Consider the following 14,892-nt stretch of genomic DNA (forward strand, 5'->3'; position numbering starts at 1 on the left):
TCTCGGTCTGGGCCCCTCTTCGATATGGCCGCCTCGTGCAATCTCAACAAGGAGGACATGGGCATCAGCCTGCCTTTTAATCCTGTCGTCGGCCTCCAGTAGCCACCTCTTCGACCCTCTCCTTTGTATGCTGTCCGTACACCGTAGGCGGTTCCTGCGCTGCTGGTCTCAAGGTCGTTGGTTCTGAGAGGGGGCGACGGAAGGCTTCGAGAATGCCAGACGCCAGCGACATGGACCCGGCGGATCAAGCCTCCTCGAGCTCTGACTCGACATCGACACCACCTTTGCGTAGCGAGGTGCGCGTCGTGCCTCGACGCCGTCCCATCCCCCACCTAGACCCTACCAGATCCCGCCGCGGATGCTACCGCTGCACGCGCTGGAAGGTCAAGTGCCACGAAACGCTGCCCCGATGTGCCAACTGTGTCCGCACGAGGCTTCCATGCGAGTCTCCTCCAAGGCCAGACCTCCCCCGCTCACCACCCAGCCACGACCGCTCCCTCGCCGCCGGCTCCCCTTCGGCTCCGCTCCGGCGCCTCCCCAACCACCTTCACCGCGAGCGACACGCCCTTCTTCCACCACGTCCTGACCACCGCCTCCCCTCTGCTTCCCTCTTTTCGGTCAAGGCGTTTGGAGCGATCTTGCCGCCATGTCTCACAATGCTCGTTCCTCCATGTTTCCACTCTTCCAGCCACCCTTTTCTCGCGCGCAAGGGAACCGTGAGCAACACCCGCTCGCTCCAACACGCCACACCTCCCCGGGGCGGGGGAGGGGGAGAGGGGGAGGGGCCGGCAGCTCGGATTCTTTACGCGCTTGATGCTCATGCTCATGCTCGGCCCGGCCGCCTCCCACCTCACCATCGCCGGCCCCACCAACTAGTTAACTACTCCGCCCGGGGCAAAGGCCATCCGGCTGGCTGCTCAACGCCCGGCCGGCCACCCCTCCCCACACCACCCCCGCCGCCGCCGTCGTCTCTCTCGCTACCAAGCCAGCTGCCTCCCCCGTCCCCCGCGGCATCCACGAGTTCGTCCTGGTGTTTCGTGGGAGGAAGGGTGAAGGGGAGGGGGGACGGCGGTGCCACCTCCTCAACGCGTCGACGCTCGAGGCGGGCCGGACCGCCGCCCGTGCGCGACCGCGCTGGAGACGGGGTTCCGCGCGGCCACGGAGCGGCGGGCGCTGCCGGCGTCCAGGGTCTCGCTGGCGCAGGGCAGGGGATGGCACAGGGAGAGGTCTGCCCGCTTCGCGTCCCCCCGCCCACCACGCCGCGGCCGCGGCCCTGCTCGTCTTGCGCCGTGTCGCGGTCGAGCACGCCTTGGCGTTGGCTGCCTTTGTGCCCCTGGATCCGATGAATCCGACGCCCTGGTGCAACAACGTCCAACATCCTAGAGATTCCAAAGCCTCCTGCCGCTGCATGAGCTTTTCGGTATTAGTATGCCCTGCGCGACGTAGCAGTCCAAAACCATCCGCGTTCCTCGGGGGATAGCAAGAGCAAGAATTTGCATTCCAGATCTCAGAACTACCTATCTCTCTAAGGTAAGGCCTTGTCTGTCCCTGTCCCTGGCTCTGCTCGTAACCGTCACCGTACGCACGCCTCCTTCTTCCTATGCGGAGGCCCTCGAGACGCAAATCATGGGGAGGGGGAAAAGCCCTCGTGAAAGTAACTCAATGCCGCCACGAAACACCATCGATGAGATCGTCGCGGTCCAACTCCCAAGCGTTCCGTCCCCACGACCGCTTCATGTTCCCTCCGCCCTCCATATCCCTTTCCCATAAAGTCATCAACCAGGGTACAAGCAGCCACGGTGAGTCTGGCATCCCCCATCCTGGCACAATGCGAGAACCGAGGGCGAAGCTCCAGCTCCATCTCAAACAGCCCCAACCACAGTTAGCTGCCCTCGATCCTCTTCACCCATCGGCTCGCCCTCATCCTGCGCATCGGCCACGGATTTGTCTTCCTGCTCACCCCTCACTAATGTCGTGGTTCCTTTCCCCTGCCCCGTGGCCGCTGCCTTGCACGTCCTTTTCGCCGCTGGCGCCGTATCCTGCGCAGCATCCGTAGTTTTCGCTTTCCTCTTTCTCACTGTCATCGCCTGACCCTCTTCATCCTTGACCTTTGCATTGGCCTTTGTAGCTTTCGCCGTCGACTTGGGCGCCAGCGACGCGGGAAGCGGCTTCTCTCCGCCCTCCCCATACTCCTCCGGAACCCCCACCTCTTCCCGAACGAGCGCCTCCGGTGCGATCCTAGGGAGCGCCCAGTCCATGCGCCAAAGCTGGACTTCCTTCCGCAGACGCTGCTGAAGCGACGGTCGCATATCCTCCACAGCCCAACCCGAGGCGCCGGTGCCCGAGAGCTGGTCGAGAAGCAACATGATCTGCGTCATGATCCTCGATCCAGCAAAAGCGATGATCTCGGCGAAGGTCTGGGGAAGCGTGTGAATGCCCTCTTTGTATTTGGCCTTCATCTTCTGGTAGCCAGCGTTGATGAACTTGTGGCACTCTGCCTCGACTTTCTCAACGAGAAACCTTCGGCGCTTCTCGAAGTGACCGGTTCCTGACGCAAAATAGTTGTCAAAACCGGCGCGAACTTGGCTGGCAGTGCGACCAAAAGGGAGCATCACTTACCTTGGCACTCCAGGGCCTCCTCAAAGATGGGAGCAAGGTCGCGACGCAAAGACGCCAAAAACTCGGGGTGAACTTGGGCAGAGGACTCGGAGAGAGCCTGCAGGGCAGCCTTGATCTTGTCTATCACCTCCATCTCCACAGCTTCGACGGCAACAACCACATTGTTTTCAAAGTGCGGCAGGATGTCTGGGGCTGTGGTCTCGAGCTCGGTCCTCAAGGTATCCATGTAGACCTTGAACATCTTGTCGACGTTTCGGATAAGAGGGGTTTCAACCGAAGGAATCTTCACGTGGAACGTCGTATACCAGTGATCCAAGAGCGTCTCTAGCAACTTGGTTGCCCTGCCATGCGCCGCAGCGTCAGTAGATGCCGTGACAAAACGGCTGGTGATTGCTTTGATCAGACGTACATGGCCTCGGGAAAGTCGTACACCCTGCCCTCTCGAGCCTTGCTGTGGAATGGACCGCCCTTGCGCCGCAGAATGGCCTCGAGAGTGGTCCAATACATGGGGAGTGCTGAACTCCGGTTCTCGGGATGCTTGACGGGCCACCTCGCCGCCGTCATGCATGCAATGTCTTCAAGTTTTGCATTGCCATCGTTCAAGCCCTTGACCGGATCCAACATTTGAATGGCCTCGCAGCCTGTCCGGAATTCCCGATGGAGATTCTGTAAGCCAGTGTCGTTAGGAAAGAATCCAACGACCGCCGCAACGATGCAAGTTGCCTACCGTTTGAAATTGGTTGTGGACTCGAGAGATCATGTCCTGGACAATATCCCTCGAAAACTGTATGTTTTGGCTTTCGCTGTTGGTCGCCAGCCATTGCTGGAGGTTTAGCAGCACCCGACGGAGAGAATGCAGGCATGCATCGAGATGCTGCTCTCTGCGTTCCAAGGTCGCGTCTGCCAACCACCGTCGGAGCTGGAGGATTCCTGTGTGCCTCTTGGTTGGGAACCCCTCGGGCTCCCGGTCTTTTAGGAGGTCGCGAAAAGCAGTGGCCGAGACGGGAATAACATCCACCTTTCCATCGCACTCCTTTCCACCGCCGACCTTCTTTACCAACGCCTTCTGTCGTTGCACAAAGTCCCTTTCGATCGCGCTTATAATGTGCTGGTTTCTCAACTGGACACATGCCCACTTTTGACGACCTCGAGCTTCAGACAAAAGATTGTCGATGTGTTCCTTGGACTTTTCGAGTCTACCGACGACACGCTTCTGGGCAAGGCGTTCCTTCTGGATGGCCTCTTTCTCTTCTGTGGCCTTGTCCAGTTTCTCTTGAAGAGCGTTTTCTGTCATCGATGGTGAGCATGCTGCAAGAACTCGGATTCAACTGGTGTAAAGCCAAAACCTACCCTGTTTGGCACTTCTCGATCCTTTCCCCCTGGGCTTGGTCGTGGCCAGCTTCAAACCTGCTTTCTGAAACTTGGCATCCAGCTTGCTCAGTTCTGCCTTCTGAATCTTGAGCTTCTCTGCATAAAGCGCCGAGTGTCGTGTGAGTAATTTGATCTTCTCTGCCCTCTCCAAAATGCTGGGGTTCTCTTTGGCTTGGGGATGCCCCTTGAGGAACACATCGCAATCGATCTCATCGATCTGGGACACGGCCACGCAAAATGCCTTCCTGTTGTACTTCCCGTCCAGCTGCACCCTGAGTCTCTGATAGTCAGTCATCAACTGCACCCCCGTCTTCTCGTCGATGGCGCGACGGGCTGGAGCGACGATGACGATAATGTTCAGCCTCTGAGAGAACCGGTTGGCCACTTCAGCACGGCTCTCCACCGAGTCTGACAGGCCGGGCAAGTCGACGAGGACGGCACCGTGCCTGAGGCTGGGGTCTTTCACGTAGAGCCTGACCTCCGTGATCAACGGCCAGGCTCGATAGCCTTCGAGGTTCTTCGAAGAGTCCATGTAGGGCTTGATCTGCTCTGCAAACCTCTCGGCGTCTTCCGAGTAGAATGTTTGCGTCGTACCCAGGCGCTCCAGAACGTCGGGCTTAGAAGCCAGAAGATCCTCAACACCCATGCCCTGGACGCCATCCTCATCCAAGCCCCAAACGGCGTCGATTTTCTTAAAGCCCTCTTCGATGGCGCTATGCTCTTCCGCTTCTCGCTCCATTCGTTCGGTATACGTCTCATTCCTGGTGGTGTTTTGTCCCTGCTTGCGGGCGCGAAGTCTGGCGAAGATGTCCTCAAGTTCTTGCTTCACGTCGTCGTGTGATCGATAGACGACTTCTGCCTTGAATTCGTGACCGGGGGTGTCATCGTCGTTCCAGGAAACTCGACAGACGCAAGCCGTCGCAGCTTCGGAATTACTCGATGGGAGAAACTCGGCATACCCCATGAGCATGTTCAGGATGGTGCTTTTTCCCGCACCGGTTCTGCCCGCCACTCCGATCAGAACCTCAAAGCTTTGGTATGTTTCACGGAGTTGCTCTGTAAACACGGCATTATTAGCATTTGTCGGTCGGAAGGTGATTAGCATGCTAAACAAAACACGAACCGATCTCTGCCTTGCATTGGAGGAGTTCATTTCCAAATCGTTCTTGGGTGTCCCCAAGAGCCACATCTTCGTCGCTGGCGGGAGCACAGAGGGCTCGCCAAAACGCGTCGACGTGCTGGAAACCGGCTTCAACCGCATGTTGCTTGACAACGACCCGCGTGTGGATATCCTCGGTGCCAGCTTCCCACGCAAATGCTTTATTAGCGAGATCGGTCGCCATTGGCGTGGTGTTCTCGAGGACAACGGCTTCGGACCCAGCTGAGAGCGTCTCGTCCTTCGTAGAAATGGAGGCTAGGTTATTGTGGTCATCGTTAACCTCGGTCTTCGGGGAGATCATCTCCGTCTGGGCGTGAGACGCCTCCGACGTGGTCGGGTCTGTCATTGTGGTTCCAGGTGGTATTGGATTCTGAGAGAACGTTAGACATTGAACTGTAGAAGCATGAATGAATGCGAAGTGATGCGTACCAAATCCATGCCGTTGGCCTCAAGCTGCACGGTGTTTGGTGAAGTCTGCGAGAAAAGAATATAGTCAAGAGATTATGAGGTGATTTGGTTTTGTTTGGTTTGGTTTGGTTTGGCTCAGTGTTGCAGAAAATAATGGGAAAGGGAACTGTGAGGAATGATGTCTTTGGAAAGATGTCTACCCACAAGGGGAAGAAGATGATGTGGTGTTCTACTTGGTTGGTGCAAGGCGCCGGGGAAAGAAGGCTTATTGACCATGAAACGATCGCAGAGATGGAGGGAAGAGAAAAGACAGAATATGGAAGATGGAAGCGGGAAAGTGAAGTGGAAGGATGGCAGATGAGGAATGAAAAAGAAGGTGGGTGAAGATGTTAGGAAGAGAAACAAGTCGAGAGGGGTTTGGGACTTTCCGGACTTTGTTGGAAGAAGGAATCGAAACTTTGAAGTAGAGAAGAAAGTAAGAGTAGACCAGAAGGATAGAACGTTGGCAGGAATCAGCACGTGGTTTTTGTAAGGTTGGGGGAACAACCCTCTGAAATGAGGACTTGGACAGGAAGAGTAGAGAGTTTTGATAGAGCTTCTTCTGTAGTAATAGAGAAATGGAGAAGCGCAGCTCATGCGAAGAAAACGTTTGGTAAATAAGGTTGGTTACCTCGGTGAGGTATAAAAGAACCTGGAAGTGTTCGGGTCTAGAAATAGGGCTGGAAGCAGCCCGACGTGGAGGGAGATAGAAAGAATAGGCTTCCTTTTCGTGGGATAGCTTCCTCGAGTGAGAGACTTCCGGCCAAAAGTGAAGAGGGCTTTAGTGGTAGAGAATTACACCTGGTCTATTCCCTGAAAAAGGGAGACTGGTGATACGCTTCCGACTATGAGGAATGCAGGAGGAGATTTGATAAGGCACCAGGACTAGAGGAAGTTTGGCGTCGTTCTCAACATCAGAGTGTGGCGTTCAGGTCAAACTCACTGTAATCTAGAAGTCCTTCTACGGCATTGGAATTACTTTCACAAGGATCCTGTTCCTGATAGCTATTGTTGCGTTCACACCTAACGCCGGATCTCGACCATGATGCTCACCTTGTCCAACAATCTGCAACAGTCCTATAGTCAGCTATCCATGTCCAACCGCGGTAGAAGTCCGGTGACTCTGATGTCCCATCGCTGTTCGAAGACCAGCTCAACACGAGCCGTTGCCCGGCAGCCGTTTGTTTTGCCAAGGCGACAGAAAAGGGGCAAGAACACAAGTTCCCATACAGAGCTCGCACATCAACAATGAGGTGACTTGCCGAGGGTGGCTCGTTGTGGTCTCAATGGTACTATGCACTCAGTTTGCTGACACTCTATCCGATCACGATGACAAGAGAGGCTGCCATTCGGAACATCCACAGACGCGACGTTATAAAAAAAAACCATGGCCTTCATATATCGAACAGCGGGTTGCCTATCAAAACCGTACCATAATGTCCATGTCCCGAATAGAAGCATTGCGGCCTGAGCCCCAGGCGTTGTCTTCCAAAGCCCAGAACCGGTGCCTTATACACCATTACGAATGCCAAACGCGCATCAAAACGTACATAAGTCAACGGTCCACCCTCCGGCACGCTCGGAACGGCAGCGGAAAACGTTGGTCTGCTGTTCCCGCCGTTAAATTAGTGGCCGCCCTGAAGTCCGCGTGGGTCTGACCCTTCGGGCCGTTCTTTGGTCCTTCAACCCCGACCTCCCTGCTTCCGGAGCTCCGGGCATCGGGTACTGTCTCAGCCGGACCACCAAGCAAAACCCCGGCCGACCCGGTTCCAGCGCGGTGGGTCTCGGAGAAGGGCCCTGGAAGCCTTCCCAAAACAGTACAGCCCTCGAGAAGAAATGTGGGGCCAGCCGGCGGGCCACCGGAGCACTCGGGGCCGAAGCTGGCTGCCAGACGCCTTGGTGAGAATTGCGGGATGCCTAGGCTCACCCGTTGGAAGGCCTGAGCAATTGTCTTCTCCTTATCTTCCTTTTGATGTAGAATCTGCCTTCACGAAACGAAAATGCTTCGCCCGGCACGTACCAACATTTGCTGGGCAGTTCCGTCGGGGGCTCTGAAATTCATGTGTCCCAGCCGGGATATCAAGTCCTGTGAAACGGAGATGTAGTTCATCAGCACCTAACCAAAAGAATAAATAGATAGAAAAAAAGAAAAAGACCAAAAAATGGAAGCCAGTGATGCATTGAAATTACCTTGTGCATGAGCTGCACAGCACATCCAGTTTCCTGCCGGGTCGCGTTAAGCGGGGTTTAGGGCGACGCTCGATGCGGGCCAACGCTGTCTTGGGGCATACCACTCTCGGACACTGCACAAGAAAACCGGACACGAACCAAGCCGAGAAATATACACGGACCGGTGCCATGCTGTTCGTCCGTTGGCAACCGTAGCTGAGCGAAGAAACCGGTGGTCGCCTCTGCAGGCAGCACGGCACGTCCGGCAGGTTTCTTACCTGCATCACGAGCGTTTTGAAGCTTCCTCCATGATTTGAGGATAACACCATGGCCCCGCCATCTGTCCATTATCCAGATACCCCCCCTCCTCCCCCGCCATCTACATATGTACGCCAGGTAGCAGCCTCGTAAGGAAAACGATCGCGAGGATTGCCTCCGGGGCGGCCGGCCTGCATTACCACCCGCGTCCGACCGCGTGGCTGCCAGCATCTGGTCTAAGGATTCGGTCGCAGAGTCGGTGAAGACGCACCTGCGCGCGTTGATTAGACGGGCAGCGGATGGCGAACGATCGAGGTCGCCACCACCACCACCACCACCAACCACCACCACCACCATATGCACAGGGCATGTAACCCACCCTCTCCAGACCCTGATCGTTGGCAAGAGTTGCAACCCAATCCCTCCTGTATCAAGCCCTCACCATCGGAGATGTTGACGGTAGCTTGGGATTGGGCTCAGGCCGGTTGCTATCGCTGCGGTGCTCTGCCCCGCGCTTAGCGCAACGGAGACACCAAGAGTCCGAGCTGGAGGGCTTGATGCTTCTTCTCCAAGGTAGGTGTGCAATTGAGGGGGCTGGCGTCCAAGTTCACGTAGAGATTGGAGTTCACAGACGTAGTTGAGGTAGGTGGTCATCGGATTGGTGGAAGGCATTGATCCAGCTTACACCGAAGCCCGAATGATGGACAGCCTTCCGTGCCCTGGGCGCAACTTGCGAGTTGCGGCGCATGAAATGGAGTCGCCAACAAGTAGGTACCCACGCCATTGGAAACGAAAAGCAACGTATCGTTAGCCAGCTCAATCTTGCTATTGGCCCGGTGATGGTCTGGAAGCGTGCGCAGAACCGGACCTAACGCTTTCTTGCTGGCACGTTATCGATGCACGACAGGCGAGAGACAGCAGGGTACCCGTCCCCTCTGGTTGGGACATGTCCTGCTTGTCATTGACCCCGGCATGCGTGCAAGGGGGGATCCCACGCTCGGGAAGCGCGGGTTTTCTTCTCGTTGGCCGCCCTTCCAATTAGGACCTTTGGAGGAGGCAGCATCATTGATGATAAAAAGTTGGCATGGGAGGTGTTGGGCTGCGTCTCTGCCAGCGATTGGGCTCCCGAGCAGGGTCGCTGCAGGCCGCAGGCAGGGATTCCATCTTGCAAACGCACTCCGGCCTGTATGTACATGTACAGCACCCGACATGCTCCGCCCCGGTCCGGAGCCGGACTGCTTTACATAGGGGGAATTGTCCTTGTGAGGTCGGAGAAAGCCCTCGTGTGCCCTGAGGTTGATGGGATCTTCGCCCTCGAGATTTATTGGATTGTTTGGTCCATGAACTACCATGTAAGCCATGTGGGATCGTAGATAGCGGGGGGACCTGGTTGGGGCTCATGGCAGACGACATAATTAGTGGAAGGAGACATGTGACAATGGACGATCTAGACGCACTGTAAGGATAGCTTGCGTACTGTGTAGTGTGATGAGGTGAGGCATGACCATAAACCGTTATGGATGGAGGACAGGGATGGTGGTTTGTCTGAAGAATCATACGTCACCTTACTGGGCGACTCTAGAACATCCCCCGACAGTACGAGGAGGCTCAGCATTGGCTGGACGGGGCAGCGATGTGTCAATGACAAAAGGTCTCGAAACTCTGCGTTTGTAGGGACCTATCTAGACACACACCTACCTTTCGAGGTACCTATCCTAGTGCTTGTTTGCTGTCCAAGCGGGAAGGCAAGCGTAGAAGTCGACCTTTTCCCAGTCGTGCGTCTACCGAGGTCCATCGAGATGTCATGCCGGTAAACGTCAATCCATCTGGCAGCTTTCCACATGCTCGCCCTGCTGTCCGCCTCCCTCTTTGTATTACCCCCGAGTGACCGAAAACCGGGCCATCGGACGTACCTCAACCCATGCGACATCACTCACGATGTTTGGCAGAGGCACCTTCCATGAAAGAGACCGTAGCATTCGGGGTAACACAGTACTACTGTCATCCCGGTCTGTCGCATGCTGGCCATCCCGCAGTTCCATGGATGACTGGATGGATGTGGTTTCATTGCCCAACGGCCGATGGGTTGGTTCCGACAAAATAGCCGATCCATTTCGCTCGTTCCCGACCATGCCAACGTTTGTCGGCAGGACCAGAACCTCCCCTGACTTCGGGTTGGCACGTCGGCGCAGTGCATCGGGAAGCGCTCCCGTTCCACATGCCAACAGCGAGGGAGACCCGGGCCGACAGGGTCATGCTGATGGCACGGGCTACCAGCCAACGGCCAACAGAAGGGAGAGCTGGCAACCGAGGAAGACTGGGGCGCCGAGGGCCGGGCGTTTGCTGGCCGTTGCTCGGATCAATGGGACAGCGCCCATGGATGAGCCCGACATCCTGAAGTCTCCACGGCTGGGTAGATGGAGGGTACCGTCAAAGACGGGGGAAACAAGCAACAGACCGGGATTTGCAACACATCACAAGCATCGCTGAGACGACCTCAGACTTTACGGACTGATCCTTTTCAATTGTTTAGCTGCTTTTTCCGTTTGACATTTTTTTGTCGTTTGGCTTGATGTGGGAGTAGCCGTAGGAGGAGACAGGTGCGGTAGGTAAAGACGGAAGTATAGTACAGCAGACAAAAGATGACTCGAGTCTCCGACGCCATCGCGAGTAAGAACACATGTCTAAAACCCCCTCGCGTACCTCCCGCGCCATATGTTCGCCTCGCTTTTTCCTCCCTGCCGAATGTGCCAGAAAATAACGGATAAGAAAAACACACAGTTGCGCAAAGTCTCCATGCGGTCGCCCGCCGAGCTTGCCAGCCGCCCCAGGAGTGCACTCTTGCCAGAAGATTGTACAAGAAGTCCAGAAGAAATGCAAACCCGTGGTATCGTTAATTGCCATGAGGTAAGACGCCGCTGATGATTCACCAACACCGAAAAAACAAACAAACCGAAAACCCAGGCGCATCCGGATATCATGCCCACCGCCTTTCCCATGATGAGATCCGAAACGCCAGCCAAATGATGAATGAAATTATGTCGGGGGCCGTTGGCTGTCCGCAGGGGTATTATGCAGTATTGAGGACCGTCGGAAAAGAAAAACAAGAGCCTCCCGGGGTATCATGTTGTGATGTCATGTATGATGATGTACAGGTGCACAGCGCACCCAGCGATGTTGAAGTGTTGTTGGTAAATCAAATCACCACGCCTGAGCATAGTTGCTCGAGAAGGGATTCTGGAAGTACTGGTTCCAGTTCGACGGATCGTTGTCGATCTCCTTGTCGGTCTCCTTCTTCATGTAGGGCCTTTCGGGATACTGTTTCAGGTTCGCAATGTCCTGCGAGGTGTGTCGGCGCTTGAGGACAGCATTGGCGGTCGACGACTTATGGGAGCGCTCAAGGAGGAGGTTCCGGCGAAGGGAATCCGTCAGCTCGGTGGCAAGCATGTGACGGCGCGTGGTGCGAGGAGACAGAGCGCCGGCGTGGATCCCGGTCGCGGCCGTGACGTTAATGGGCTGAGCCGAGGAGCGTGGGATTTCGTTGATGGGCCGCATCGGCGGGGCGCGCAGGTTGCTCCGCTTCATCATGAGCGGCCCATCATCCGAGTCGTTGGGTGATGCGATGGGTTGCGGGCCGTTGAGGTTGGTACGCGCGCGAGGGAGGGCCGACGTGGACTGAGACGCAACGCCACCCAGCCTCTGGGAGCGGTCGTTCCGGGAGAGCATCAGGGTAATAAGGGACCGACGAGACGGGAGATTGGCCGTTGAATCAACCCGCTTGAACTGGATCTTGGACTCGCCCACAGAGCTGCCGCTTTCCTCGGCCGACTCTTCCTCCCACTCATCGTCGTCATCGTCGATAGCGCTCTCGTCCAGATAGTCGTCCTCGGTGTCGCTAATCGCCGAGGAAGTGTACGTCTGGGTGACGACCTGGTGGTTGAAGGACGTAGTCTTCTTCTGTCCGTCGGCGGACGGGGCAAGCCGCTGGGGTTGCCCGTTGGTCTGAGGGGAATCATCGCTCGGCGAAGCACCGAGCTGGAACCTCTTCCTCGGCGGCTGGGCGACCATCTTCCTCGTCTCGAGATCGCGCGATTTGTATGATTCCTCGTCCGAGCCCGAAGACACGCCGAGGGTAAACTTGGCCTGCTCCTTCTTCGGGAGGACAATCTTCGGAGCAGGCGCGTCAGCAGGCTGAGGGATGGTCGAAGGCGAGGGCGCCTTGTTGACGAGCGAGCTGGGGCGCAGGTAAACCTGGGATGGTTGAGCAGGCGAGAAGCCCCGGGTGATGATGGTTTGGGACTTTGCCAGCTGCGGGATCTCCTGGGGTTGGGCAGGTTGCCTGGGTTCGCAGCGCGGCTCGCAGGGGGTCGCGGCCGGCTGCTCGGCGGTCTGGGGGTTCGTCGTGGTCTCCTCGACCGAGGGGGAGCGAGGAATGCTCGGGAGCGGCGCGTTCAAGGGCTCCTTGGCCTCCATGATGGAGAGAACCATCTTCTCGAGCTCGTCCGAAGTGATAAGGCGGTCGCGGCCCCGGCTGCGGCTGCTGGCGCACGAGTCCTGCCTCTGTATCCTGGGGCGGACCATATACACGGGGCTCGAGCTAGTAGTGAGATCAACCGCCTCCTCATCAGCAACAGAATCAACGCTCCCGGACAGCTGCGGCGGGGCATCCTCGTTGGACGGCGTGCGAGGATACTCAATGTCCCACGGCTGGCTGGTAGCGCTGGACGACAGCAGGCGCCAGGTGAGGTTCTCGAGTCTCCTCCCTTGGGCGACCGAGTCACGACACCTCGCAAAGACTGGTTGAAGTGGTTAGCGCCATGGTGATCGTTGGTTGCGGGGGCGGCCAGGTCGCTTACCAGTCCACATGCTGAACAGGTTTGACGGGTTGGTAGTGTCGACCTTGTGGATCACATTGGCGTCCACCTGGAGGACGGGGGCCTCCAAAGACATGGGCATGGTGATTGGTATGCTCGAAGTCTCGAGCGGTTTCCGAAGGGTGGTCAAGACGGTTGTTGGCGAATCGCCAGAAAGATGCTTCGTAACGACCGTGTTAGGCCGGGTTTGGGTCGGTGGATGCAGATGCGGTGGATGGTTGTGATTCTCCAATCTGCTCTGCGCCGATCGCCAAGACGAGTTCACGGTCGACTGTTGACTCCTCGACGAAAGCGTTAATGGTGGCCTCGTTGGCGGGTTTCCTCGTCGACGGTTCGAATGTTGAATCCGCGGCTGCTCGTGTCTCGTCGTTACCTTGCGGCGTGTGGTTGGGTTGAAATCGTTGGCGGCGGCGAAGGGCTCTCCAAAATATCGTTGTGGGTTACGCTTGACCTCACAGGCCCAACGATTCCAACGCAGGCTGGGAGCGTGTTAATCCTGGGGCGTCGGTGTTTCGTTGTGACGATGCAGAGACGGTGGAAGGAATCGGAGGTGCAAGCGGAGGGGAGGATGGATGCGTGCTTTTGATGTTATAAGGGAGACGACCAGGGAGAAAGGGTGGGATGTGGGTACGATTCGCGGTGAAAGGAGCAATTAACCCGCAGCGGCCCAGGGCAGCCATGGGTCTGACGGCCCACACCCACCCACCCACCCCCCCCCCCCTCTCCCCTGGCGGTGGTGCCCCGGTACTGGTACACGCCTCCACCGACCCCAGTGTACCAGCCAGGGGCCGAGGCCAGGATGTGTGGCAAGGGAGGGGTTGGTGTAGGCAAGGGCGTGGATACAACAATCAGATGGGCGTGGTGGTACATACCGTGCTGCACCCGCTGTTTGCACACAAGATGCGAGCGATGCAAGCAGCTGTCGCGGGCTTGCTTTGCGGCCAACGGCTAAGCGGAAGTATGCTGAGGTCCGTCACACTATCAAGCCTTGCGAGAGCTTGTGCTGGCGCTGGGTTGAATGATGTCGTGCAAAGGCTTGCAGGTTAGGTCAGGTTGGCTGGGTTTGCAAAACAGTCCAGGGGAGCAGGCAGAGACCGTCAAACGCTCGCGCTCAAACGGACCGAAAACCCTCGGAGCCGTCTCCGCCGGCTGAGTTCGAGGGGAGGGTGGTGAAGGGTTGCCCCAACCAGCCTAGCGCATTTTTGCAGGCTAAGCCGTTTTGGGAAGGGGTGCGTTTGCCGGAGTGGATTCCAGTCTCTTTCAGCCAGTCAGTCATGTGGCCTGGAGAAACGGCGAACAAACAAGCCGTCACGGGAGAGGCAAAACGCCGTCATGCTGGGGAAAGAACGGAGCCCAAAGCCTCGTTTCCGTTCGGCCATGCCTCCAATCCAGGAACCGATCATGCTGGATCCGGCAAGAGCTTCTCGAGCCCTGCCGGAAAGGAGTGCCCTGCCCCCCTTAGCGATCATGATACACATGCAACAAGCTCGGCTCCAGGAGTTTGGGCAGCAGCAGCTGCTGCAGCATCATGTGTGCGAGCACCTATAGTACACGTACAATAGTTAGTGTCCTTCATCATGGATGTGCATGTGCTTTCTTGAACCCTCCTGAGCTTTTCCCTCCCCCTGTTGCTTCTTCTTCTCGCTGCGAAAGAAAGGAAATCCAGCAGGGCGCTTGCCTAAAACGGCAGCGTATCCGAGAGAGGGAGAAGAGATTCGTCACAGGGCGGGAAGGCAGGGCAGCCTTGCGGCGCCCTGCAGTGATCTGGCAGTCAGGTGCGCACGTCGAAAATGCCTGGGGGACCACTTCCCCGCGAATTGCCGCTATGGATCTGGACGGGGCCCTCCCTCCCCTCTCCCCCCCTAAGGACAGCCCTGCGCTACGAGGGCCGTCACATCGGGTTACGAATCGGCAGACATCTTGATCACGAGCACCATAAGCCTATTTCCCTCGTTGATTGGGCTCGCTGGCATCAACGGCAGAGGCAAAAGCAGG

At 57.1% G+C, this 14,892-nt stretch overlaps 2 protein-coding genes across 2 annotated transcripts; both read right to left on the reverse strand.

The window, feature by feature from the left end:
• Nucleotides 1-1,082: 1,082 nt before the first annotated feature.
• Nucleotides 1,083-5,251, reverse strand: VTJ83DRAFT_7164 (uncharacterized protein; the record flags this gene model as incomplete). The annotated part of the gene is made up of 6 exons (XM_071013956.1): nt 1,083-1,190; nt 1,256-1,308; nt 2,093-2,548; nt 2,620-2,960; nt 3,029-3,260; nt 3,970-5,251. 6 exons carry the CDS (start codon nt 5,249-5,251, stop codon nt 1,083-1,085), a joined length of 2,472 nt encoding a protein of 823 aa, XP_070863381.1.
• A 5,973-nt stretch (nt 5,252-11,224) lies between these two features.
• Nucleotides 11,225-12,979, reverse strand: VTJ83DRAFT_7165 (uncharacterized protein; the record flags this gene model as incomplete). Its single annotated transcript, XM_071013957.1, has 2 exons — nt 11,225-12,819; nt 12,880-12,979. 2 exons carry the CDS (start codon nt 12,977-12,979, stop codon nt 11,225-11,227), a joined length of 1,695 nt encoding a protein of 564 aa, XP_070863382.1.
• Nucleotides 12,980-14,892: the final 1,913 nt, after the last annotated feature.

The sequence above is a fragment of the Remersonia thermophila genome, chromosome 7 (genome assembly GCF_042764415.1).
Source record: "Remersonia thermophila strain ATCC 22073 chromosome 7, whole genome shotgun sequence".
NCBI classification, from domain to species: Eukaryota; Fungi; Ascomycota; class Sordariomycetes; order Sordariales; family Chaetomiaceae; genus Remersonia; species Remersonia thermophila.